General features: G+C 49.5%; 9 protein-coding genes; 4 read left to right on the top strand and 5 right to left on the bottom strand.

The window, feature by feature from the left end:
* Window positions 1-110: 110 nt before the first annotated feature.
* Window positions 111-2,564, top strand: FFUJ_02571 (related to hsp70 protein; the record flags this gene model as incomplete). XM_023574318.1 has 8 exons in its annotated part: window positions 111-227; window positions 321-413; window positions 477-529; window positions 628-980; window positions 1,191-1,387; window positions 1,659-1,765; window positions 1,818-2,043; window positions 2,088-2,564. 8 exons carry the CDS (start codon window positions 111-113, stop codon window positions 2,562-2,564), a joined length of 1,623 nt encoding a protein of 540 aa, XP_023427696.1.
* Window positions 2,565-3,285: 721 nt separating this feature from the next.
* On the bottom strand, window positions 3,286-7,369 carry FFUJ_02570 (probable ubiquitin-specific processing protease 21; the record flags this gene model as incomplete). XM_023574316.1 has 10 exons in its annotated part: window positions 3,286-3,395; window positions 3,451-3,580; window positions 3,630-3,944; window positions 3,996-4,425; window positions 4,479-4,621; window positions 4,672-5,318; window positions 5,366-6,308; window positions 6,358-6,817; window positions 6,879-7,026; window positions 7,147-7,369. The coding sequence occupies 10 exons, from the start codon at window positions 7,367-7,369 to the stop codon at window positions 3,286-3,288; spliced, it is 3,549 nt and encodes a 1,182-aa protein (XP_023427695.1).
* Window positions 7,370-9,345: 1,976 nt separating this feature from the next.
* Window positions 9,346-10,859, top strand: FFUJ_02569 (related to branched-chain alpha-ketoacid dehydrogenase kinase; the record flags this gene model as incomplete). XM_023574315.1 has 4 exons in its annotated part: window positions 9,346-9,494; window positions 9,552-9,671; window positions 9,723-10,005; window positions 10,056-10,859. 4 exons carry the CDS (start codon window positions 9,346-9,348, stop codon window positions 10,857-10,859), a joined length of 1,356 nt encoding a protein of 451 aa, XP_023427694.1.
* Window positions 10,860-11,578: 719 nt separating this feature from the next.
* FFUJ_02568 (probable cell division control protein CDC12) lies at window positions 11,579-12,943 on the bottom strand (the record flags this gene model as incomplete). XM_023574314.1 has 4 exons in its annotated part: window positions 11,579-12,157; window positions 12,208-12,518; window positions 12,575-12,737; window positions 12,839-12,943. The coding sequence occupies 4 exons, from the start codon at window positions 12,941-12,943 to the stop codon at window positions 11,579-11,581; spliced, it is 1,158 nt and encodes a 385-aa protein (XP_023427693.1).
* Window positions 12,944-13,688: 745 nt separating this feature from the next.
* FFUJ_02567 (probable periodic tryptophan protein PWP2) lies at window positions 13,689-16,494 on the top strand (the record flags this gene model as incomplete). XM_023574313.1 has 3 exons in its annotated part: window positions 13,689-13,706; window positions 13,766-13,878; window positions 13,941-16,494. 3 exons carry the CDS (start codon window positions 13,689-13,691, stop codon window positions 16,492-16,494), a joined length of 2,685 nt encoding a protein of 894 aa, XP_023427692.1.
* A 59-nt stretch (window positions 16,495-16,553) lies between these two features.
* Window positions 16,554-18,040, bottom strand: FFUJ_02566 (uncharacterized protein; the record flags this gene model as incomplete). XM_023574312.1 has 4 exons in its annotated part: window positions 16,554-17,016; window positions 17,062-17,783; window positions 17,830-17,871; window positions 17,927-18,040. The coding sequence occupies 4 exons, from the start codon at window positions 18,038-18,040 to the stop codon at window positions 16,554-16,556; spliced, it is 1,341 nt and encodes a 446-aa protein (XP_023427691.1).
* Window positions 18,041-18,898: 858 nt separating this feature from the next.
* On the bottom strand, window positions 18,899-19,949 carry FFUJ_02565 (related to phosphatase 2a inhibitor; the record flags this gene model as incomplete). XM_023574311.1 has 3 exons in its annotated part: window positions 18,899-19,008; window positions 19,066-19,788; window positions 19,844-19,949. 3 exons carry the CDS (start codon window positions 19,947-19,949, stop codon window positions 18,899-18,901), a joined length of 939 nt encoding a protein of 312 aa, XP_023427690.1.
* Window positions 19,950-20,969: 1,020 nt separating this feature from the next.
* FFUJ_02564 (uncharacterized protein) lies at window positions 20,970-21,803 on the top strand (the record flags this gene model as incomplete). Its single annotated transcript, XM_023574310.1, has 1 exon — window positions 20,970-21,803. One exon carries the CDS (start codon window positions 20,970-20,972, stop codon window positions 21,801-21,803), a length of 834 nt encoding a protein of 277 aa, XP_023427689.1.
* Window positions 21,804-22,245: 442 nt separating this feature from the next.
* On the bottom strand, window positions 22,246-24,414 carry FFUJ_02563 (probable alkaline phosphatase; the record flags this gene model as incomplete). XM_023574309.1 has 5 exons in its annotated part: window positions 22,246-22,735; window positions 22,787-23,460; window positions 23,509-23,587; window positions 23,634-23,818; window positions 23,875-24,414. The coding sequence occupies 5 exons, from the start codon at window positions 24,412-24,414 to the stop codon at window positions 22,246-22,248; spliced, it is 1,968 nt and encodes a 655-aa protein (XP_023427688.1).
* Window positions 24,415-25,589: the final 1,175 nt, after the last annotated feature.

Below are 25,589 nucleotides of genomic sequence, written 5' to 3'. Positions count from 1 at the left end.
TCAGGGCACAACTCGGTGTAATGCCTCAAACTGTCACAGAGCCGCAATGGGACAGGTAGTGTGGCCGACCAGGCTGAAGGATCATTAGAAAAATCACCTAAGACTTGAACATGCCCCTGCTAACTCAGAGCCGCCGTATGAACGCGGAGACATGCGACCGATCAAGAGTTCTCTGCTGTACGAGACTATTTACGAAGTCAATTCGCTACCGTAGCAAGGATATCGGAGTGCGGCTACTGTAACTACTGATGATAGATGTCGAGAACATAGAAGACGATGGCCTCAACCTGATGGAAGAGAGCTCTACCTCATTCGAATAGGATTACAACTTGGAATTACTGCAAGATAATTCAAGGAGTATTTCTCACAGAAGTAGCGAGACGAAATTTTGGCCCTGGATACGTAATTCTTGGGTAAGTGATGCTTGTCCAATATTGCTCGTTTCATTCAAACTAGGTAAGAAACTAACCCTCGAGGCAATAGAGAACCGCAACCACCAAAAAGTCTATTTATATTCATCCGAGAGGATGTACGTTTATTGGGCCTGGTATCAACGCACAATACATTGTCACAAAACCATGCCCGCTCGCTGCGACTATCGATTCTGATACAGCTCGCTTAAAACAGAAGAGATGCGGGATCTAAGGATATTGTGCTCGAGAACACAAGCGTAGTCTGTTCTGCTGAGAAGAGAGAATTCGCTACAGTCCGATCGTTTCAGACGTCTAGCAACCGAAACATTAACGTGGACTTGCTAAGAGGAGTCTTTGGGTGCACATCACATATGAGATGGAGTGATCAGCCATCTTACGAACGACTCAATCAGCGACTTGAAGAGATCAGAGAAGGGAACCAACCAGACAACAAACCGCTCATCCTAGATACAGAATACACCACAACTGGTCTGCAGCTAATGGAGTTCTTCATCGATTTAGACTCTATAGACTTGCTTATCAACACTCTTGCTGAGCACTCGCAAAGTATTAGACATATTGTCTTCTCCAGAGATCCCTCTACTCGAAATAGGCTCCTGAAAATACGCGAGGGACATTAGGCAAGGGTCTGTTCGGCCAAGCGGAACTTGCCAAGATTAGGAGTCAATAGCATCGCGGAAAGAATCCAGACGTCATGTGTTACACCTGACTCTCTTTTCTTGGTTGGGCCATGAACTGTGACTTGCAACTGGTCAGGCGGCTTTGTGGAAAAGGGTGAATACAAGGATCGTTTGCCCAGCGACGACAACTGCATTCCCTTTGTGCCGCTCTTCCGTCAGTATTTCCCGAACCTAGAGCCAGAGAAACAGTTTCATCGAAGACTTGCCCATAAAACTCTCGTCCGGCTGCCCCGTGGACACCAATTTCTTCGCTTCCAAGTTCAACATCGACGTGTAAGTGCCTGAAATAACCGCAACATGTTACCATGAGAATGTTTGTAATTTTCCAGCAAGACCTTCGCGGGCGTCTTCATTACATCTACCTCGTTCTGGCTAACTGATTGCTAGTTCCGAAATCCGCGAGAAAGTGTTTGACCCTGTGGTCGAACAGGTTAAACAGCTCGCTCAGAAGCAGGTTGACGCAGTCAAGCACAAGTACAAGAAGAAGCCAAAGGCAAGTCTGTTCGTCATCTCATTCAATGACAAACTGCCTAACATTTGGTAGTTCGTCATCCTAGTTGGTGGTTTTGGAAGGTCTCTTTATTTGCATCAACGCCTTCAGGATGCCGTCGGCCACAGAATAGACGTTCTTCAACAGGACGGTGAAAAGCCGTAGGTCTTCTTGGCGCTTCTTGAAATTCCGTTGATTCACAATTATGTGTAGCTGGACTGCTGTGCTTCGAGGAGCTGTCCTACATGGACTGGCGAGAACCAATCATCCCAGTTCAATCCAAGTCACGGTCGCCTTACGTGTGTCCCCTCACAATTACGGGACCCTCGTGAACATCTTGCCCTTTGACGCCAAAGAGCATGACACCAAGGACCGGGTTTGGGATGAAGGCCAGCGGGAGTTCCTTGCTGTCGAACAGACACGGTGGTTTGTTGAGATCGTAAGTCAAATGAACCCGTTTATGTTAGCCTCTAACTTCTCTAGGGCTCCTCTGTATCTACATATGACCCCGTTTGTGCATCCTTCTGGCAGGACCTTACGAGCCCCGACGATGATCTCCAAATCGACATCGTTGCCTCAGACGCTTCTACTCCCCCGACCCGCAAGGACGATTCAGTCAAACCCATGTGTATCATCAAGGCGTCCGAACTTCCCAGATGGGATACGATACCAGTGTGGACCAACGAAGCCGGCCAGGTGTTCCACCGAATCACTTACGAACTGCGCATGATCAGCGATGGGTCCTCCTTGGACTTTCAGGTCTTCTACAAGAACAAGAGCATTGCTTCTGGAAGTGTCGTTTTCGACACTACCAGTCAGAACGATACTGATGACGAGGACGACGAACAGATGGGCTCTCCTCAACCATTGAACAAAAATAGCAACAGCAACCATGGTAACAACATCATTGATATGACCGACACCGATAGCGACAGCGACTACGTTGAGGCCGAGGAATGAATAGGGGATGACGTCATGTTTGCTGTGTGAATGCGACACAAAGGGCTCAAAGGGGCTCAATAAGGGCTCAAAGCGAGTCTCACTGAGGAGTGAAATTCTTGGTTTGGGGCATTACGAAAGCCCACAGGCATTGCTAAGAGATCAAGCGTATAGCTGCTTTACATCATATTGGGGTATACATGTCTAGGCAGCGTTGCTCCCCAAACGTTAAATGATAAGATTCGTTTACGATGTAACATCATGCTTGCCCTCCTTTATGGCAATACATAGAATTGACGTTTTGTGGTATCTTTCGTATATCCAGCCCCCAGAACACGCACATGTGAAATATCATGATCGAGCACGAACAATTGGAATGAATAGTAAGAATGAAATTTATGCCGTAATCATCGCCCTAATCCACCATAATTCATGCTTTCACTTCGCATGCCTTTCCATCCATTCGTCATCATGACTGGGCAAAGCCCTCCTCTCACCTCAGACGCTCATGTAATGCGCCCCTGCGTATACTCATTTCCACGGCTTTGTGCTCGTCAGTTGAACAGCAGCACCAATACTTTTTGACTGCGAATGTACGATGCTTGAACGCCTGCGGTTTCCAAGCGGCAAGCAGGCATATATGCTAGATACTCAGTGTCTCTGCCTCATCATCGGCGACACTCATTGCCTCATTGCTTACATGTTCTCGAACTAACATGATCTCCTCCCCGTTCGGCAACATTTATTTAAGGAACAGGTCCCCAACGCCGTTCCTCAATGTCCTCGTTCTATCTACATGGTCAAGGCCGAGGTAGTCGTCTTCCCCTTGTATGAAACTTGATAGCACATCATCTTGAATCATGTTGTTAGTTACATAACAAGTCAAATGCAAAAAGATGGCACTTACCGTCATTGAGATATTGGGGTTTTGAGTAATTGGCTCGTCGCACAACAGCGATCTTGATCTTCTCAAAACTCTTGCCTTTGATTCCGGTTCGCTTCTCCAATCGCTTCTTGGTATCTGCAAAGCTCTCGCCCTACCACCCTGTTAATACATTGATGCGTCTCAGTATCAAGGGCACTCACCTCGATGACCAGAAACTTGAACGGCACGCCATGAACGCGGCTAACGTCGTTGTGGAAGTGGAAGACATGAATAAAATGGGTATCGTCGGCATTGAGCTCCTCTTGAGGAACTCGTTCTGCATAGATCTTCGCAAACTCGTTCAAGTTAATAACGGGGTGTTCGCGTAGAGGCTCGCGGTAGAAGCGGTTGGAGCTAGTTTCGTAAATGCGGATTCTTCCACCATCCGTCTCGCTTGGTATTTGCGCCTTTCTTATCAAAACCTCGACTAAATCGTCAATAGTTCCTGTTTTGGGGACGAGCAGATCGTATGTATCCTGCATACACGGTTAGCCGCATTATCGAAAGACCATGAGACTCAAAAATACCTCTTTGGTGATGCCTTCACTCAGCAAATTGACCTTGATGCTCTTCTTGGTGTCGAGTTCTGTTAAACTCATCTCAAGAACTTCAAAATAAAAGGCATCATCTCTTTGAGTGGAGTTCAGAGCAGTTGAACCCATAGGGCTGAGAATCTGTCGTAGTGTTGGGTTTGCTCCGCGTCTAACCGGCGTCTTGGGGTTTTGTGTCGAGGCATTCACTGTCCAAAACCGAATATGTGTCGGGTTCACGTCCAAATACGCTCCAACACGCTCTGAAAGCGTGTCATAAGTTATCTTAGTGTTAAGCACGAGATCAAACGGGGGATACTGCGCCTGGTCACATCGACTGGGATGCGGGTGGAACTTAACGGTTCGCCTATTCTCAAGGAAATCGTAGTATTCACGCGCATCCTCGAAATGATCAGATGTGTTACTTCTGAAAACATGTTAGTAAATGAATGGCCCACATTGTATACTGCAACAACACACGTTTCTTGCGAAATCTTTTCACCAGCGCGCTTTTCGACGCCAGCCTTGGTTCGCTGGAAGCAGATAATGTCTCCGTCTTGCAATTCGGCAACCTTCAGCGACTGCTTGGGCTTGAGAGGTTCAATCATAGTAGGCTTGATCTCCTATTTTGAGTTAGTTACCGCCCGTCATCCAAGGTCAGTAGTTTTCTTACTTCCCAAAGCAGAAGCTTCTCCTCGGCAGGTAGCTTCTCTCCCCATCCCATTTTCTTCAGGATCATTGGTAGCAGTTCTTCGACTTTCTTGTCCTTGGAAATGTAGACATGGCCGACACCCCGCAGCGTCTGGGCATCGATATCGAAGTGCTTAAGGAGAAGTAAGATGGTGTCATTCTTGACGATGACACCATTGGGTTGACTCTGGTAAGATGGCCAGATTGGCTCTCCGTCAGCATTGACCTCCTCGGCAACCTCAGCCCACACACGTAAACTAGCATCTCTGTGGGCAGCAGAACGGGAGAAAGTCTCGTCGACTGTAGGCCGCAAATCCATGATGGGTTGGTCAGGGCGAACTGTCTTATTCTGTCGATTGACCATGAGCCAAAGTCGTACCCTTCGTGGATCTTCGCCCATATCTGATGCAACTTGCGCAACAAACTCTTCCATGGTCATCGCGCGACGCACGCGATAGAACTTGGGCGCAGCGGGATCCTCAGGCTTTGCATCAAACTGACACAAATCTGTACCGCCAAATTGCTGAAACGAGTAATCAGTGATAACCTTGGCCCACATGTATAGATGCGCCTCTCGTTGTTCTTTCTTACGGGCCTCCCGCTGAACAGTCTCTTCCTCAAATTTTTGCCCTGCGGTGGTTAGCAAGGTGACAAAGGAAGAATGCCAAAATACTTACTAAGATGAAGCGGAATATGATCCTTGGTAACCGGACACAGGATATCATCTATACGAGATTGGCGGATATACACCAACATGTATGCGCTGTTTTGGCGCATAATGGGAGCCTTCTTTTGCACAGGCGCACGCGGGTAACCGTTGGATGTTTGATACTCTCCACCAAAATTCTCTTCCAACACTTCGCGCATAGTCGCTTTGGTGACCTTATCATCGTCGTACTTATAGAACCATCCGTCCTTTTCAGGCTTCAAAAAGGCATAGTAATGACCTGCGTTCAGATCACCGCTGTGGACTAGAACGCTGTGAAGCTGATACGTCCATGGAACAGATTTGTCGGCATCCTCGGATAGGTACGGCGCAGCGTCGAAAAACTCGGGGAACTCGTATCGATCATTGATCTTCATCATGGTATCGCGCTGGATATCGTACTCGAAGCGCTTCAGTTGTAGATGGAGTACGTCAGGAAAGCTGTTGAAAATGACACCTTTGTTCGCATCCTGGAGCTTGTACTGGTCACCAGCAAAGTATTGATTTTCTCCATCCATCTTTTCGACCTGAACGTAGTCCTCAAAACTCTCGAGCAGATGCTTATTACCACTGACATTCAGCTGAATGTCCCAAAAGTCCTCGATTCGGCTGGATTCATAGTCGACGTTGATACATGAGATGTACGTCTTGATCTTGCCACTGAACATTTCTGGCAGGACATTCTCCGATGCAGTTCCCTTCATCTTGTCTTCCATCCTCTCCATGAGCTTGCGTGAAAACTCCTGCACATCCTGTTGTTCGAAGATATGTCGTGTGTCCCAGCCGAAAGATTTCGTGAGCTCCGTGGTTCCAACTGCCTGGTCTGACGTTTGTAACTGGTAGAAAAGTCTTTGCAGTGTATAGGCACTGTTTGTCATACTGGGATCGGCCTCCGTAGGAATTTCGTAGATGGCCTATAGAAGTCAGCAACTAGTATACAAGAGAACAGCTGAGAGACACTACCTTTCTGAACTTGTTTGTGAAATAGAGTGATTGCATCAAGGAATTCAGATAGCAGGTGGCACCCTGATTCTTGAGCCCAACATACCCAGTCTCCTTCTTGGAATCGTAATTGGCGAAGTTGTGCCACAGAACACCCGTCTCATCCTCGACGAGGCGAAGATAGGCGGTGATGTTGGCAGTATCATTTTCGCAGAGGGGTCGGCTGCTGCCCTCCCATGGTACATTAAACATTCGGCGGTGCTCAACAAATCTAGTAAAACCCCAATCACCTTCTTCCTTAGTGAATCGATGGTGGGCAGTGTGATGGACATATAGGCTGGGGTCGTTCGGGTTCCATAGGACAAGCGCAAATTGAACACAGCAGCTCCAGTTATCGGGAACACTATCAGCGTCGAAGCCATGTTCGAGATAAATAGAGCATTGGTCGATGTTATTGCCGTGTGGGAAAAGCAGAATTCGCCTATGGGAGTGGAACGTCAGCATGAAGAGTAACGGCAGTTCCGGGATTAATCTAGGCGCACCATGGGAAGCCACCAGCTTGGAAAACAGGACCATGTTCCTTCTTATTCAAGCTTCGCCAGTTTTCGACAGTCCATGTGTATTCGTAGTCTCCAAGTATTTTCGGTTCATCGATGAGGGGTGGAAGACAGAGCTCTCTCATGGCTTCATCTAGAGGCATGACAGTTAGCCTAAATAGTTCCAGGAAGGGCGATCACGACAGAAAACATATGATGCCTAGGGTCTGCACCAAATATAAGGAGTCAATTAGGTAGTGAAAGGAGTACGCACCGTCGTTGGCCATGGGCAGATCTTGCAGCTGGTCGACTTCGCTTTGTTCGAGGTTATCGGGGTTAATGATGGCGACCTTCTCTGGCTCGTTGGCCACGCCGATATAATCGTCCGTGTCCATGACCATGTCGTTGGGTGAGTTGATATCGTGAGTCTGCAGCAAATTGCGACGGTCAGCGTTGAGCCCTGAGCGAAAGCACAGGCGGCGATGAAACGAGGTCATGATGTCGGCATCGGGAGTGACTGGGGTTAGTGTGGGTGGTGAGGGGCAGCTGGTAGGCTATTGGAGGTGATGATGTCTTCAGGGCACTAGGTAGAGAAGTCTGCGCAATGCTTCATGTCAAGAAGATGTGGTAAGGTCAAATCGAAGTTGCATAATATGTGACGATCGCAGAGCCAGGAGGATGACGCAGCTGTGTTGATGGGACCGCACGAGTTGCTCTCCAGCGACCATGGCAGTCGCGGCAAGCTGCATGGAACAAGATTGCACGGGAAGGGGCAGCAGCAGACTGGAACGTACCATTTTGAAGAAGCTGGGACCGAGGCGGAAGAATCGGTGACGTTAAGGCAGGCACCTGAGAGAGTAAACCTCACGATATAGAGACGGGCGTGGCAGTAGCAGAGCAACTTAATCAATGCAGGCGCTTCAGCCAAGGCTCGACAATGTCGAGTGGCGCAAAGGGCAGGGAATAAGAGACCAAGTGCTGCCGCGAGCAAAAATGGTATTCTCCAAAAAAAGAGAGCTCGGAACTGGAGCGCAACGCAAGGCAGTGAATGCGATGCAAGGCAGGCAAGGCAATGCAATGCTAGGTATGCTATGCTATGACGATCGGGGACGACGAGTTCTGCACTGTTAAAGAAAAAAGAGTAGAGCGGTCGGTTATGTCAGTAAAAGACAATGCCCACAACTCAGGTCCTAAGCCCCTAGACCTTTCAAATTCCAGGTCAAGTCAGGTCGCGTCTAAACAAAGAGAAGAGGCTGTAGTTTGGAGGATAAAACTGAACTGGGAGAAAGGAGTGTGAGGTGAGTGAGTGAGTTTGGATCCAATGCCTTGCATCGATAGGCAGAGAGAGCCAGTAGTAATCAATCATTCAGCGGGAACAAGAGTTGTGCGAGACTTCAGGCTTGACGAGAGTGGTGAGGCGATAGCTCGCAAATGTTGTCAAGCGACTTGTTATTTGCAGACAGGTGCACTATAAATGCTGTACTACTTTAACAGACAACAGTCACGCCAAGCGTCATCAGGTCACCCCGCCAATGACGTTGTCAGTCTCTCATAGCCAAAGGCTAAGCTTGAGTCTTTGTCAGATAAATCATGCCTACTAACCTAGGTCTTGATGGCTTGTACCTTCATTCAGGATACATGCAAAGAGTGAGCTGGCAAATAGAAGCGGTCTAACGCAAGCTGGCGAACATATTCGTCTGGCTTTTTCAGGTCGTTTTTCAGCTTTGCAATACGCAGCTGAGATGCCTTGTCTGACATACTCATAGATCCATGTTACAAAGTTCTGCTTTAGCTTGGGTGGTACTTTGAAGCAACAGTTTAAATTGACAAAGTGTACGTCAGCATGCTTCCCCTAAAAAGGACAAACCTTGTACTTGATGAAACAAGACTTGTTATTTCCCTTTACGCCATGTTGGAACAGATATTCAGACTACATGAAATACCCACAGGCCGTTACAGCTCATTACCACAATGCAACAATCAGACGCCACAGCCACCCAGGTAGATCCAGGAAGCTACCCTAGATTCATACAATAAGACAGATGACGGGTTGTCATGGACATGATTCCTGTAGATCAATAATCACAAATCTCAAATAGCCCCATCTACAGCTTCACAGCTTGTTCTGGGCTTATCAGCCTCAGAACTCAGCCGTAGCCGGGATAAACCCAAATGGAAACCTCTCCTCCTTCCTGCAACCCACCATTTTGGGCGGGCCGGTATCGCCAACAAGATGTGGGGTAAAACTCCAATCCCGTTCCTGGGCAGTAGGTATCGAGTCACTCGCCCAAAGCTTCCTTCCCACCGAGACGGCGTATGCATACTGTCCTCCTCTCCCTCCTACCATCCATACTCTCCTCTTTCAAACGCAGAGCATCGTCTGAAAGCGCACTCTATACTCATGCCAACGGTTTGGGCTTAACGGATCAACCAATACTGACTTCGATTCATTCTCGCATGTGCCTGTGACGACATGCCACCCATCGCCCTGCGACAGAGCAGGCGATGTAAACTGACAGATCCGCGCCCTCACCTGGCGAATATTCCCCGTACCTCCTATACGAACTTTCAGTTTCGCGCTGGTACAAACGCATCATGGCGTCCTGTTTCAATTCTTGACGAGTATGCAATTTTCTTCTATGACTTCTGGCTCCAAAAGCTAACTCATGATGCCTTCAGCTGGGTCGCGAAAGAAGCCCGTCCTATCAGTCTCCGCCAGCTTATGGTTTTTGGCCGCTCTCTTACAGAATCTCGTCTGATAAGCTCGGCTAACTATGTTCGCACCGAATTGCCTACGCGGTAAGTCTCGAGAAGCTTCGCAGAGAATAAAGAGATCTGACATGTGATTAGAATTGCGCACCGGATCCGAGATATGCAACGTTTACCCTATGTCGTTACTATGAACCCACATATTAAAGAGGTTTACGACCTATACTACCATGCCTTCGATACATTTCGCAAAGTGAAAGAGGTTAAAACATTGGAGGACAACGACAAGCTGTGCGAACTCATTAGCCATAATCTAAAGGGCCACTTGACTGTGATACCGAAGCTTGCTATGGGAATCCTAGAATGCGGTGGTCTCATGAGCCCCCAGGATCTGGATAACTTCATGAACACCATTCTTAGATCGGTAGGGTGCCCATTCTTACACGACTTTGGTGATTTACTGAAATGGAACAGCGCATTTCTAGACGTGTCATCGCCGAGCAGCATCTTTCACTAACAGAAACCTACAACTCCCCCAACTTCTCTCCCGGAGCCAAACTTTCCGAATCCGACTTCATCGGCGAAGTGTTTATTAAATGTTATGCTAAAGATGTTGTCGAGCGCTGTTCCAAAGCCATCACTGTTCTTGCCCGCACAACGAATGGCCCTGACGTTCAGATTCCCGAAATCACGGTTGATGGCCATCTCGATGCCTCTTTTCCTTACATTCTAAGTCATCTCGAGTACATCATCGGCGAGCTCCTCCGCAACTCTGTCCAGGCCGTCATTGATCGACATCAGAGGATCCATTCGGACCCTGACAGTGTGAAGCCCCCTCCTGTGGAAATAACCATCTGCGAGAACCAGCAACATGTTATCATCCGCATCTGCGACCGTGGTGGCGGTATCCCTCGTGCTGAACTGCCACATCTCTGGTCTTTCAGTAAGGGTCCGCAAAGTCAAAGACGTCTCGAGAATCTTGCGCAGGTACCTAAGATGGCAGCAACGATGCAGGAGCTTCACGTAGAAGAGGAATTGGGGCGTGCAGATTTGAAAGCACCCCCATATCAAAGTTCGTTATCGTCTCTCACCAGTCGGCCGCCTAACCTGCGTCTCGGCATGGGGTTACCTCTGAGCCGTGTCTATGCAGAGTACTGGGCTGGAAATCTTGACTTGCATAGCCTCGAGGGCTACGGAACGGATGTCTTCCTGCAGATTTCGCGACTTGGTAATAAAAACGAGCAACTGACGACGCGGGCCAGCATGGACGCCTTATAGCACTGGGGGTCTGGGGTAATGTCCTAGACGGAAAGACTGAGGTTGACTTGAAACCTGTAGTGGTTTCAATATTGTACTCAGAGGACAATGCATTTCTTTTTGGGTATGAATTCGGTCAGCTTGGCTTAGAGCACGGAGTTTGGTGGCTGTTTCCCCCGGTTCACATTTGGTCAATGGGACTGTTGCAATACTTCATGGAATATTGGATGGCAGCCAAAGGGTTTATGCAATTGATTAAAACCTTCGAATCTCAAACTGGTATCATAAAATGTTGTGATTGAAATTACATCGAAACTAAAATGTGCCTAGCTGAGAGAAAGGGCTCTAGTAAAAGGTTGTAATAAAAAAGGGCAAGACTATCAAGGCTTTCTCCATACGTCTTGTTCGCTTCAAAGGCGTCTCGTACTTGTGGGTATGAGTTGCCGGCACAGCAACCAAGAACAAACAAAATCATGGGGAGGGAATCATAACTCCTACACAACATGCCGCGGCCATGATAACAAGTCGCAGCAAGGGCAGCTCCTCCTTGACCTCTGCAGGGAAGAGCGAGCAAATGTATCCATGAACTCGTGGTCCCTCTCCTGTCTTCTTGTGGTATTCTTCGGACCTTTCATTTTTCAACTCCAAACCCCAAACGGAGCTCCAGGTAAAAGAAACCTGAAGAAATGACTGTCCAACTGCAGCCAAGCAAGTGTGCATAAAGGGGTACTCGAAATCGTTTAGCGGCGACCGTGGCTGCGGACAGCGCTGCCCTGCATCTGCTCCAGCTCTTGCTCGAGCTGCTTGATCTGAGCATGGGTTTGCTCGAGATCCTTGTTGAGACGGTCGCGCTCGGAGATGAGCTTCTGCTCCCATTGGCGGAAACGCTGTTCCTCGATCTTGACCTGCTCGGTGAAACGCTTTCGGAGAGCCTCCTCCTCTTCCTTGAACTTGGGGTTGTCGAGCTTTCGGGGACGAGCCTCGCCGAACTTGCGGGTCTCCATCTGCTGAGCGCGGTAAGCCTCGTAGTGCAACTCCTCGGTGGTGTGAATAAGGTCGAGCATGTGTGTTCGGATCAGGATAGAGCGGAGCTTCTTGAAATCGCAATGGTCCTCATTCTCAACCTCGGCAACACCCCAAGAGTACTGTCGGCCCTTGACAATACGGCCATCACCGGTCTTGACGTCCTTCTCGGAGCCGATAACAGCGAAAGGCATGGCGTTCATAAGGCTGCGGGCATGCTGAGCAGCAGCCTCATCGTCCTCCTCGATCGGGGGCTGGTAGATCTTGATGTTCTGGGCTTCAATGACAGAGACAATCTAGCTAGAGTTAGAACTGGGGGCTGTAAACTCAATGCATAATTACTTACACGCTGCTTGAACTTGGCCAGGTCGGCAGGGCTGAGGGTGTCAGCCTTGGCGATAACGGGGATAAGGTTGACACGCGAGCAGAGGCGCTTCATGACCTCAATATCGAGAGGCTTGAGGGTGTGGCCGGTAGGGCGGATGAAGTAAAGGCAGGCATGGACACGAAGGTCAATCTTGTCCTGGCGGCGGGGCTGTTGCTCCTGAAGCATGTAAGACTCGTGCTGGTCGTCGAGGAACTCGATAATGGGCATCCAAGAATCGCGGTTGTTAACGTAGTCGCCGAATCCGGGTGTATCGATAACGGTCAGTCGGACTGAAAGGGGGTGTTAGCGAGGTTTGAGTAACAGCGTGCTTCATTCAGAGCTATACCCTTGAAGAACTTCTCCTCAAGCTCGGCCTTGGTAATCTCGATCTCGACAGTCTTATCAACCTGCTTCTGGTGGCGGCGCTTGTGGTCGGCATAGTTCTTGATGGTGGTAGAGAAAAGAGTGTTGATGAAGGTAGTCTTGCCCAGACCAGACTCGCCAGCAACCTAGACATGATGCGGTGAGCAAATGTTCAGAAGATCCCGATGTGCCTTGCTATGTACATATAGCAATGCAAAATGAGTGAGTTGATTGCTTAGAAGCGTACCATAATAGTGAAACCGGCGCCACGCTTCGCGACAATCTTGTGTCGCTGGTTGGGCAGATTGGCAATACCAATCGGTGAAGCGTTCTCGGCAGCTGCAGAAGCCATCTTGAAGTTGTTGAGTTGGGTATGGGAAGATAAAGGTTGAATTAGAAGAGAATCTGTAGCGTAAAACACGACTTTAAAACAAAGACAATGCAATACAAGACAATAAGCGACTGCGATATCGCGATGAAGGTCGAACGAGTGCAAAGGTTCAAGGTGGAGAGGGAGGTTTAGGGACAGCTCGTGCTTGCCTGAGTTCAGGGGAATTGGAACGAATTTCCTGCCCTTTCCCCCTAAAGCAACTGCCAGGGACGCTTGCTTCTGATAGGCTAGCGTTGACACGGTACCGTGAGTGGACAGTGGCTAGTGGACACGGGGCAGCAAGGGAAACTGCCAAACAAAAACGGGTCTTGCTATGCAAGATCGAGTAAACAGCCACTGCCCCTAGCTTGCATTGGTCCCTTGAGCTTTGGCCAGGAGCCAGTCGAGGGGAGCCAAAAAGAGTACGTCCATTGTCCTAAGTGACAAAAAGACTTGGGTAAATGTAGTATAGCTTAGTATAGCCTAGGATACAAGTAGTAGGTATTAGACTACCTAGGTATTTTTGGCACTTCAGCTTAGCGTAAGATGTTTTCTGGTTCCCGGAGGGGCCAGCCACAATGGAATTCTCGTGGCAGGTTGTCTCGGAATAACTCCATTGCCGACAGTCGCAAAAAATCGGCTCTTATCGATAAGGCGCAACGATGAATTTTTGGCGGGTTTGCGATTTGATGTTTAGAAGCATCATGGCTATGACCTGCAGACAATAATGAAGACCGATTTCAAGGTAAGGATGGCAACGACATGGCTCCGGCTTCGGTACGACGTGTTGACTTATAAATATAGTTCTCGAACTTGCTGGGCACTGTTTACTGCCAGGGCAATCTGCTCTATAGCCCCGATGGCACCCATCTTTTCTCGCCAGTCGGCAACAGAGTGACTGTCTTTAATCTGGTAGAGTAAGTTACTTTAAGCCGGTCTGAACTGCAGAATGAAAGGGCGAAAACTAATTGTTCCCCAGAAACAAATCATACACACTCCCGTTTGCTCATCGCAAAAACATTGCCCGTATCGGACTTACACCACGCGGCAACCTTCTCCTCTCCATTGACGAAGATGGACACGCGATCTTGACCAATGTCCCCCGAAGGATATCCATATACCACTTCTCCTTCCGATCTTCCGTCACAGCGCTTTCCTTCTCGCCATCTGGTCGACATTTCGCCGTGGGGCTGGGCCGCAAAATTGAGGTCTGGCACGTCCCCTCAACCCCCGATGCTTCTGCCGAGGGTGAACTCGAATTTGCTCCTTTCGTTCGTTACCATACACATACTGGCCATTTCGATACCGTTAGCCACATTGAGTGGTCCAGCGATTCACGATTCTTTCTCACAACCTCCAAGGATCTCACGGCGCGGATATGGAGTTTGAACCCTGAGGAGGGTTTCACCCCAACAGTGCTCTCAGGCCATAAACAGGCTGTCATTGGCGCTTGGTTTTCAGAAAACCAGGAGATGATTTACACTGTTAGCAAGGATGGCGCCGTCTTTGACTGGCAATTTGTTAAGCCTATCAACCGTATTAAGGATGACGACAAGATGGATGATGACGATGATGATTCAGATATGCGATGGCGCATTGTCCAACGGCACTACTTCATGCAGGGAAGCGCTCATGTGCGATGTGCTGCTTTCCACCCTGAGACGAATCTCCTGGTTGCTGGTTTCTCTAACGGTCTATTTGGCCTGTACGAGATGCCCGACTTCAACATGATCCACAAGCTGAGCATCTCGCAAAACGATATCGACTTTGTCACCATCAACAAAAGTGGCGAATGGTTGGCGTTTGGGGCGTCCAAGCTGGGACAATTACTTGTATGGGAGTGGCAGTCTGAATCTTACATTCTTAAACAGCAGGGCCATTTCGATGCCATGAACGCCCTGGTCTACTCACCTGACGGCCAGCGCATCATCACCACTGCCGACGACGGAAAGATTAAGGTCTGGGATATTCAGTCAGGCTTCTGTATAGTTACCTTCACCGAGCATACTAGCGGCGTTACAGCTTGCGAGTTTGCCAAGAAGGGTAATGTTCTCTTCACTTCAAGTCTGGATGGATCTATTCGAGCCTGGGATTTAATCCGGTACCGGAACTTCCGAACTTTCACAGCACCTACGAGACTGTCGTTCTCATGCATGGCTGTTGACCCCAGCGGCGAAGTCGTAGCTGCTGGATCTCTTGATTCCTTCGACATTCACATTTGGTCCGTCCAGACAGGCCAACTTCTTGATCAGCTATCGGGCCACGAGGGCCCTGTCTCGTCTCTGGCATTCACACCCAATGGTGACTCACTTATCAGTGGTTCTTGGGACCGCACAGCCCGTATCTGGTCTATCTTCAGCCGGACACAGACCAGCGAGCCCCTGCAGCTCCAGGCTGATGTTCTCGATATTGCTGTTCGTCCAGATTCTTTGCAACTTGCCATCTCAACATTAGATGGCCAGCTTACTTTCTGGTCGGTAACAGATGCAGAGCAGACTTCTGGAGTGGATGGACGAAGAGATGTTTCAGGAGGACGAAAACTCACAGATCGCCGAACAGCGGCCAACATGGCCGGCACAAAGAGCTTTAACACAATCCGATATAGCGCTGATGGCAGCTGTCTCTTGGCTGGTGGAAACAGCAAGTACATCTGCTTGTACTCCGTGACAACCATGGTGCTGCTGAAAAAGTACACTGTCAGCGTCAACCTTTCCCTCTCCGGCACCCAGGAATTCCTCAACAGCAAGTTATTGACTGAAGCCGGCCCTGCTGGAGACCTCGACGATCAAGAAGCCTCGGACCGCGAGGACCGTGTGGATAGCTCGTTGCCAGGATCAAAACGGGGTGATCCTTCAGCACGAAGGAAGGTCCCTGAGGTACGTGTGACAGGCATTGGTTTCTCACCTGCAGGCACTGCGTTCTGTGCTGCCTCTACCGAAGGTCTCTTGATCTATAGTTTGGATCAGGACATCCAGTTCGACCCTTTTGACCTGAACATGGAGATCACCCCTGCCTCAACACTCGCTGTTCTCGAGACAGAACAAGATTACCTCAAGGCACTCGTCATGGCCTTCCGCCTCAACGAAGCTGGTCTGATCAAACGAGTCTTCCAAGCTATCCCCTCCGCCGAAATTCCTCTTGTGGTTGCCGACCTCCCTACCGTTTATGTTTCTCGTCTTCTCCGTTTCGTCGCCGCCCAGACCGAGGAGTCACCCCACATCGAGTTCTGTCTCGTCTGGATCAAGGCTATCGTTGACAAACATGGAGCTTGGCTCTCGGCAAACCGTGCTAAGGCCGATATTGAACTGAGAGTCGTTGCGCGAGCTGTATCCAAGATGAGGGATGAGATTAGGAGACTTGCTGACGAAAACGTGTACATGGTTGATTATTTGTTGGGTCAAGCGGAGGATAAGTCTGGAAAGAAGGATGTCAAGGCATTGGAAAGTGGCAAAACTGTGGATGTGAAGCTTATGGATGTTGACGGAGATGAGCAGTCTGATGCGGGATCTGATGAATGGATTGGTTTAAAATAGACGGTAACTACGATTCATAATACCCATGCATATCATACAAGCCTTTAGTCTCCATTGTCTTACATCTTAGCCTTGGGAATCTCCTCCCAAGCTTCATCGAACCCTGAAGACCTAACCCACATGGTACCTCCCTGCCTATCAGCTTCCTCATTGGCATCCAGCAACAGGTACACAGCACTCAACCACTCGTCATCTCCCTTGATCTTTACCCACTCCTTGTTCTCATACGGTTTTGTAACTCTTTGCGCCAGCATCAATGCCCTGGCCAACTTGACAGTGTGCCCATCATCCACAACCTTGTGAATCCTCGGGAACAGATCTTCTGGCTTACCCACTAGATTATCTCCATCCTTGGGCTTATAGGCACGGAGCAAATCGCCGTGAAGAGCTGGCGAGCCACGAGCGATGTACTGTAGAAGATCCATACGGATTTTGTTCTCCAAGAAGCGCGCCTTGGTTGATTCCGGAATCCAGGACTGTTCTTTTAGGGAGAGAAAGAATGGTGTCGATGTTATGTGATGCCTGTTGCAGTTAGCAATGTGGTCAGTGTGGAAAGGAGAGACTTACATGAGAATAAATTCGAATCTTGGAGCATGAGGTGGATGAAAGGCAGCAGCTGAAGCAACGAAAGCAGAATGATGCACCATCTCGGCAATCTTTTCGTCCAGCTCCTCCTCAATGATCCTCACTCTGGCAGCCAACGTGATCATGTCATCCTTTGCCCTCGTAAGCACACCATCAAAGATCCGATTGGAATCATCCCAATGCGAGCTGGTTCGAAGTTTGTCATTCTTTACGGCGTCTTCATAAAGGCCGCCAATAGTATTCATCTTTGGTGGCGCATCGGAAGCTTGAGCCTTTCCAGCAGCGGCTGTGAGGAACTCTTTATAATCGTCTCGATGAACAGCAGTCTGTGCAAGAGCTGAAGCGATAATCATGGGCTGTGACCACTCCATTCCATACAGCAACTGAATAAGCGGGTGAAGGATACCGGCAAATAGACGGCTTTGCATGTCGCGACCTCGTGCATCGTCTTTGAAGAGATACTCCTTGAGTGTGTCCTGCCATCCGATTCTTTCGATTTCATCCTGGAAGAAACGAAAGAACGTAGCATAGTTTCGACCTTTGCCAAGATATTCTGACCAGTCTGAGCCGTGTTCCAGTTTATCAACGACATCAGGCTTTGGTTTCATGGCCCTAAGCTGATATGTCTTGTTGGCGTTATAGGCTGTGTCCAGATCCTTTGTGGTTGCGCCGGTACCGTACAAAGTTAAGACTTGATGAACAATCTAATGTCGTTAGCAGGATATGAGAAACCTGTATAAGGGCATTTACATGGTCGTGAAAGCCAGATTCGTTGAAGAAGACATGATGGTTCTGATCAGTGTTAGTCCTTTGACTTGATACACAGCGCTGACTCAGTTCAGGCTACCTCTAGATCTTTCTGCAGCAGGTCAGTCGCCTTTGAGGCCTCACTCTGGCCAAGCTTCATCCCTAGCAGCCCCGAGTTCTGGGGTTCCAGCTGAATCTTGAAAGGAGTCGCCATTGTTGAGTATCGTATTCTTGTAGTAGGTCTAGCAAAGACTCTCAAACTCGATCTCGCCAACATGGGGGGGACTAAAAGGTATTTGAATCTGGTTACAGATAGCGCAGAGAAACGTAGTCCTTTTGAAATGTTACAATACGTGATGCATACTTGGGTGACGATGATATCACATACAAACAAGGTGGGATGACAAATGAAGACCAGACCAACCTGAGATAATCAGATTTCGGACCTCGCACTTTGACTTTGAGCGGGGAGTTCTTGGACAAGCCCGAATTAGTAACTCTTTGGAATCATTTGCTGGATTGACGTAGTATCGTGTTTATTTATTTCCCGTTTATAACATCAAACAGTCACAAAGAGGGAGCTAATTACCCCGGATTTCCATCACTTGACATCATCAGAGGGTGTCATGCCCCGCTCTTTTTACGACCTGTAAAAAGAGGGACATCACCAATTAATGAGTAGAGTCAGCCATCTGATGAGGTTCATTCGTTTTTGCATGAGCGGAATTATCCAGAATCATGCTTCAAAAAGCGTGAAGGATACTCACGTCTTTTACTGATGAGGCCGTCCTGTGAAAGTTTCAAGACAAACCATGGCAAAGTAATTTAGAGCCGCGTGCGACATCATTTCACTCTGTCATCTTATCACATAAATACTCGAGGAACTGCTGATAGCATCGATCCTTTTATTTCATTATCTACCGAAAACCCAATCGGCAAATCCATGCCATTTTCCTGATCCCATAACCGTTTTTCGTAGCCGTCATTTCATCCGCGTGCCTTAGTCTATTCTTTACCAGGAGAAAAATTAGATCATCATGAAAACAAAAACAAAACAAAATCATTGGACGGTTTAGGCCTTACGCTTCTTCAGGGCAGGGGCCTCATCGTCATCGGAGTCATCTTCGTCCATCTCCTCGAACTCAAGGTCGCTGGGGATATCATCGGCCTCTTGGGCGTTGGCTAGTATTGCTTGTTAAACCTGAACTGTCTCTGCTTCACGCTGTGAGAGGTACATACTGAAGTACTTGATGGCACCGGGCCACAGATCCTCGGCGATGAAGACGGCGAGATCATCGGCGGTGGGGAAGATCTCATACTCGTACTCATCATCATCGTCGTCCTCGTCCATGTCATCATCATCCTCCTCGTACTTGCCCTCCTTGCGGGCCTTGCGCTTCTCCTCCTCGAGCTTGCGGCCCTCCTCGGACTCCTCGGGGCTGACCTTGCGGCCGCGGAAGCCGAACCAGCAGAAGAAGCTGACACCTCCCATGCCGGTCTCTTCCATGAGCTTGAGGAGCTTCTTGGAGGCCTCGGTCTCACCGAGCTTCTTGCCAGCCTTCTCCTCATCGTAGACCTTCTTGGCGAGACCGAGCATACCGTTGGTCAGATCCTTGCCCTCCTTCCACTTGATGTCGACGGGCTCGGAAACGAGACCGGCCCAGCCGTCCTTGTGGAAGCGCCAGTAGAACTTCTTCTCGAGAACCTTGTCCTCAAACCAGTCGTTCTCCTTGAACTCCCACTTGAGGGAGATGGAGCGAGGGTCACCGTTGGGGAGCTCGAAGCGCTCAACGGAGAGGCCGGTCAGGGCGTTGAGGAGGAGCTCGGAGTCGCTGGGCTGGATGTACTCATCGACCTCGGGAGGGGACTGCTCGAAAACGAGGGGCCAGAACTGGGGGATGTTGGCGATGACCTCTTGGCGCTTGACGTAGAGGTCCTTGGTGAGCTTATCCTGCTGACGGACTGCTGCTGTTAGTAGGGTTTCTGCGATGCGAGACAGAGATAAGAGTTGACTTACGGATCTCGAGCTCAACATCCTCGAAGTCATCCTCGATGGCCTGGAGCTTCTCATAGGTGATGAGGGCCTCCTTGACCTGCTCGTCGTGCATATCTCCGGCAGACATTTTGAACTTTAACTTGAAAGAATCAGGATGCATTCAAATCACTCGATATAACGATAAACTGAGGGGTATCTTGTAGAGTATAAAATGACAGAAAAAAAAAGAGAAAGATGTGAAAGAGGAGAGAGGGACGAGGAAGATCGGTGTAGAGGTGCTTTATTTATTTACTAAAAGCTCTGCCCGCACCCATTAAAAAAAATCTCATCTCAAACTACCTCCATGCTAATGAAAGCTCCTCAGCGGTGAAAATCAACTATTTTTTTTTTTCTCTCGAGGTGGGGTTCTCGCTGATGTCATTGGCTCCCGCGCCGAGGGACCCCTGTTTTTTTCACGGTAATTTTTTTGCCTCTGCAGGTCCCCTAAAAACATTGCAGAAGCGCCTGGCATTAGTGGTCAAGTTGTGGCCCTGCTCCACTGTAAATAGAAGCTCTGTGATTCTTTACAGGGGTTAGATGCTCCACTGCAGTGCAATCTTAGCGGGGTATCCTTGGCCGAGGGGCGTTTAATTGATTTCCATTGACGTACCGTGGTGGGATGAGGTGAGGTCTGAGCAGCCAGGCTTTGTTTGGCAAGGCAACGCCAACACCAACGAATCTATCACGGGCGCCATCTGGTAGAAGTCTATATTTTGAAGAAGTATTAGAAAAGGTACCGAGAATTGTCAGTCATTGAATTAATCTGCGTATACGTGCCGTTGCTGGGTTGGGGGCATTCGCAACAACACGAGTCCTTCAACATCTGGGCTCGTCCGATGATTCAACATGGCAGTCACCATCAACTCCGGTATGAGCTGTGCTTCACTGCTGAAACGGGGAGTTTACAATGGCATCATCATCACCTGACAAGCGAATACTCTCAGCTGATCAATATGACTCCTTCTCTTCTTCGCCGATATCGTCCTCGGGCTGCTTCATCTTCACAGCATCACAAACTCTCTCCTGTCGTCCATCTCAATTTCTGTCTCCATCTGACCTGACAGTGTCCTCAGACCAACATCAACCAACCCATCTCAACTGATTCAAGATGCCTCCTCTGCCAGCTAAATACCCACGACAGATCCCTCTTGAGGTCACAGTCTATGGTCCCCAGAACGCTCTCAGAGCCGCCAACTTTGGTGCAAAGCGTCTTCTCCTCTGCCAAAAGGGCTCCTCTACCGTGGGCGGACTGACTCCATCCTCCCAGGAGCTTCGTCATCTCAAAAGAAAGATCCACATCCCAATCAGCTGCGTCATTCGACCCCGTGGAGCTCCTCACCCTTCTGACCCCGGCGAGTCTCACGACTACGTTTACTCTAACAATGAACTCGTCCAGATGAGCGAGTCTATTCGCCAGCTCAAGGAAACAGGCGTCATGAATGCTATCCGCGGAGATTCTTTCGTGTTTGGGTGTGTTAGGCGTAGCCATGAGGAAACAGCCGAGAACTCTCACAACAAAATTGTGATTCATTCAGCATACTGTCGCTATCTCATTGACATGGCCAAGCCATTTGGTTGTGTCTTCAACCGTGCTTTCGACCACTTCGCCGAACGTGGAGACTCAGAAGCTGTCATTGCAGAGCTCAACACTCTTGGTTTTGCAGGCATCATGACAGCTGGAGGACAAGGTTTCTTTTCTAACCACCTTGAGCGGCTAGACGCTATGTGCCATCATACCGCCAACATCCAACTCGTTATCGCAGGGGGGGTTTGCTGCCCTGAGATCCAGAAGCTTCGAAAGCGTGCTCACAACCATGATCGTCTCTCCATCTGGCTGAATGGCGATTGTCTTCGTCCCAGAGATCATGAAGATCCAGAGACTACCGATATGAACGGCGTCATGTCGCTGATTGATCAGCTTGGCCTTCAAACAACGGACTAGTTATCCCCTCATGACATCGGCAAGCAGATCTTCTACTGACTAGGGTCAATTCCAAGTTTTGACAAATGCCGGGTCACATCGCGCGTGTATCATATGGGAAATATTATGGAAGGAAGGGTCATGAATTTATGATTTATGAGTGACGACTTAGAAAAAGTCTGGAATTGCCTCGGAATTCACTATCAGCAAGAAAACCAACCCATGAGTCAAAGTGGGAGACCCCCGAGGAAGATCACAAGAAATCTGTAACAATTAACAACCAGATATGCTCGCATTCAAAAGGCGAATGAATAAAAACCTGTGAATATTCAAATGCGTATTGCTCATTGCTCAATAGGTCCCTTATTACACCTCGCAGCACTTGCATCTCTATCATCTACCAACTTATACATCACTCGTTCATCTCGTCGTAAGCCCACCACCGCCGCTGATCTGTAATTTACTAATAACCCTGCTTCTTGCCCTGAGCAAGACCAAGGCAGTTGGCAATCTTGTAAAAGATGTCAACGTTGTTGAAGGTGCCACTGAAAGTCTCCTGGCAAGGACCAAGAGCATAGACAGGGACATCGGTGAGAGAGTGAACGCCCTGGGCGTTATCGGTGCTGATAGTACCGTTGATGAGGAAACCCTTGGGAGAGTCCTCTGGGTTGGCGTAGTAGTCATCGTCCTTGAGCTCGACGGCAGCCTCGCGGGGACCGGCCTTCTTGACCTTGTAGTCCTCACGGTGGTCGGGGACGGCAGCGACACCAGCGGCGATGGCGTATCGGGGCTCCCAGTTGGTAGGGAAGTTGGCGCCAGTGCCGTAGTTGATGCCCTTGGCCTTCTTGGTGTACTGGGACTCACCAGACTGAGCGTAGGTGCCGATGGCACGGCGCTTGTCACGGTCATCCTCCTGCTGGGCGAGGTACTCAGTGTCGGCGGAACCGTAAACGCTGCGATTGTTAGTTATCTGATGTCGCGGCCATTGGAATAGGATTACTTACTCGAAACCGTGGCCGTGATCAGCAGAAACGATGATGAGGGTCTCATCAAGGATGTTGAGCTTCTTGAGCTTCTCAACAGTAGCACGGACAGTGTCGTCAAGCTCGAGAAGATCACCAAGGGCACGGTCGTAGTCAAGAGCGTGCATCTGCTTGTCGATAGAGGCAGCCTCAGACATGAGGAAGAAACCCTTGTCCTTGCCACGGGTAGCAAGAACGTCAATAGCCTTGAGGGTCATGTCCTTGAGGCCAGGGAGATCAGATGCATCACCCTTACCGCCGGTAGGGTTGTTGTCGCGGCCCTCGAGGTTGTCCTTGTAGACGTTGCGGTCGAGCCAGACGGGGAGGTTGCTCTGGCAGAAAACACCGAGAGCACGCTTGCTCTTATCGGCCTTGAGGAGAGAGGTCTTGTTAAGAGAGACGGTGTAGCCCTTCTTCTGGAACTCCTTGTAGTAGTCCTTGCCCTGGTAAGAGCCCTTGCCGGCGAAGAAGTTCTCAGCACCGCCACCGAAGAAAACATCGGGGCCACCGTGCTGGGTCCAGCTGTAGTTGGTCATGCCGTTGAGAGCCTGGTCGATCAAAGGACCATACTGGCCTCGGAGACGGGTGTGACCACTGAGAGCAATGGGGGTAGCATCGGCAAGGAAAGCGGTAGAAACAGCACCCCAAGCACCGCCCTATCACCATTAGAATTTGAGAGTGAACTCAATTCGGAACAGACTTACCCAGACACGCTTGAAGACCTCCACAATGGTCTCAACCTTGGGATCATCGAAGGGGTTGGGAGATGAATCAGCATAGACACTGAGTCGTTAGCTTTCAATCTCAAGTGATGCGATAGTTTACTTACCCCATGGCGTTGACAGTGCTCTTGTGGCCAGTGTAGAGAGCAGAGGCAGAGTTGGCAGAGTCGGTGATGTAGCTGTCGATCGAATGGGTCATCTGGTGACCTAGAACGGGGAACTCGTCCAGCTTCATCAGAGTCTGATACTTTCCGTTGATGCTCTTGTGTCCCAACAGACGAGCAGCAGTGATCTATGAAACTAGTCAGCTTCCACAAGCCGAGCCTCTCACACTGTGATTTGACTTACCATATTGGTGGTCATGCCATCACCAATGAAGAAGATGACGTTCTTGGCCTTTCGCTTAGGCTGAAGCTCGCGAACAGTCCACTCGGCAGTGGTCTTCTCGCCGTTGTAGTAGTTCAGGGCAACGGTGTACGTGCCGGGCTCGTAGAGGGCAATCTTGCGGTAGACCTTGGAGGCAACGTTGACAATGCTGGGCTTGTCCTCGTCTTCGGCAAATAGATCCTCGTACCACTTGAACTTCCATGTCTCGAGCTTGGGCTCGCTGACGCCAAAGGCCTTTGCAAAGTCCTTGGCCTTCTGGCCCTTCTTGGCGATGGTCACGGTGAACTTCTCATCAGGCTTTCCGTTGTGAGCAGCCTCGGAGCCGTTGACGGGAGCGTGGACCTCGACACGAAGATCGAAAAGCTGGCCAGGCAGGAAATCACTCTGGTCGGGGGGAAGAACACAGCCCAGAGTGGGACATGTGCCGAGACGCTGGTAGGTCTGAGCAGACACAGCAGCAATTGAAGCCGCGAGAGCGGCAATGGCATTGATTTTGACCATTCTGGTGAGTCTGAAACCAATTTCCAAGAATTGAGAAGCGGAAGCTGGTGGTTGGCGCGAGCTGAGGCAGCTTGAGAGGGGAGCTCGATAAGTTAGACTTTCAGAGAGGGCATCATGCTTTATAGCCGTCGACGCCGATCCCACGTGGATAGTTACCTCCCGGAAGACAAACTCGTCCCCGAGAAGCTATCCCATGTCACGGATAGACAATTGGCCTTCCTCTGTGGGACAAGCTGAGGAGACTTATGATGAACTGATCTTGGCCTAACGTCGCATCGCATCCGGCCAATTAAGCTCAGGAAACGGCCAGGACAAACGCCCGAGACAGGTTTAGATCGGCGAGAGAGAGTACGGGCAGATCCAGTGTGTTGGGATGAAAAAAGTGCATCTGCTGTGTTGCATCACGGAAGGGATTGGCGCCTCATGATGGAGGACTATAGCACGTGTGTAAGTCGTGCCAGGCCCGTTCCTTGCAAAAGGACCCTGCAACTAGTACTCATGCTTGTCAATTCTCTATTACGGAGCATCATGGGTTCAAATCATTGGATTGGCAGCGGGGAGGGCGATGGACGCCGTTGGTGCTAGTCGAAACAGGTCAAATCATGATCCCTCATGTAACCCAGGTGCCATGATGAGCGTGCGTTGACATGTTGGCTGTATCTCCGATCCCCATCCCCCGATCCTTGGCTCGTCTTTTCCCGTCCCAAGTCGTTGACCGAACGTGAACGCCACGTCCCGGTTCATGATAACCCAGTCCAGGTTCACCCGAGAGCACCAGTTGCAGCTGAGATCAGAGCAGAAAGACGACAGGGATTCTCGGCTGTGGCTCTCTCCAGAAGCTCAGATGCCGCTCGTGGGCGAATTGTGAGGTTCGATTGGCTCCTGTACCCCTGCTCCCGCAGTTCCACAGATCCCCAGATCCATGAGAGCAGGCCTTGGCTAGCTTCATTCAAGCTTAAAGCTTCATCCTTCTTATTCCACTTTGCAGACAAGCTTGTTTCTTAGCATAACTCGATCGGGCCTTGTCGGCCGAATTGCTACTTGACGTCGTACCAAGTCTCTGGTGGATTTCTCGGAGTAGGTGGCGTAACACTCTTACTACTGGTGAACTTTCTATCCGATGCTCTTGTTCGTGAACTATGGGTGCCTGGTGAAAAATTGCAGAGTATCGAGGT

Source organism: Fusarium fujikuroi, chromosome FFUJ_chr03 (assembly GCF_900079805.1).
Source record: "Fusarium fujikuroi IMI 58289 draft genome, chromosome FFUJ_chr03".
Taxonomy (NCBI): Eukaryota; Fungi; Ascomycota; class Sordariomycetes; order Hypocreales; family Nectriaceae; genus Fusarium; species Fusarium fujikuroi.
Note: the sequence above shows the minus strand (reverse complement) of the source record. Positions and strands in the feature narration are given on the sequence as shown.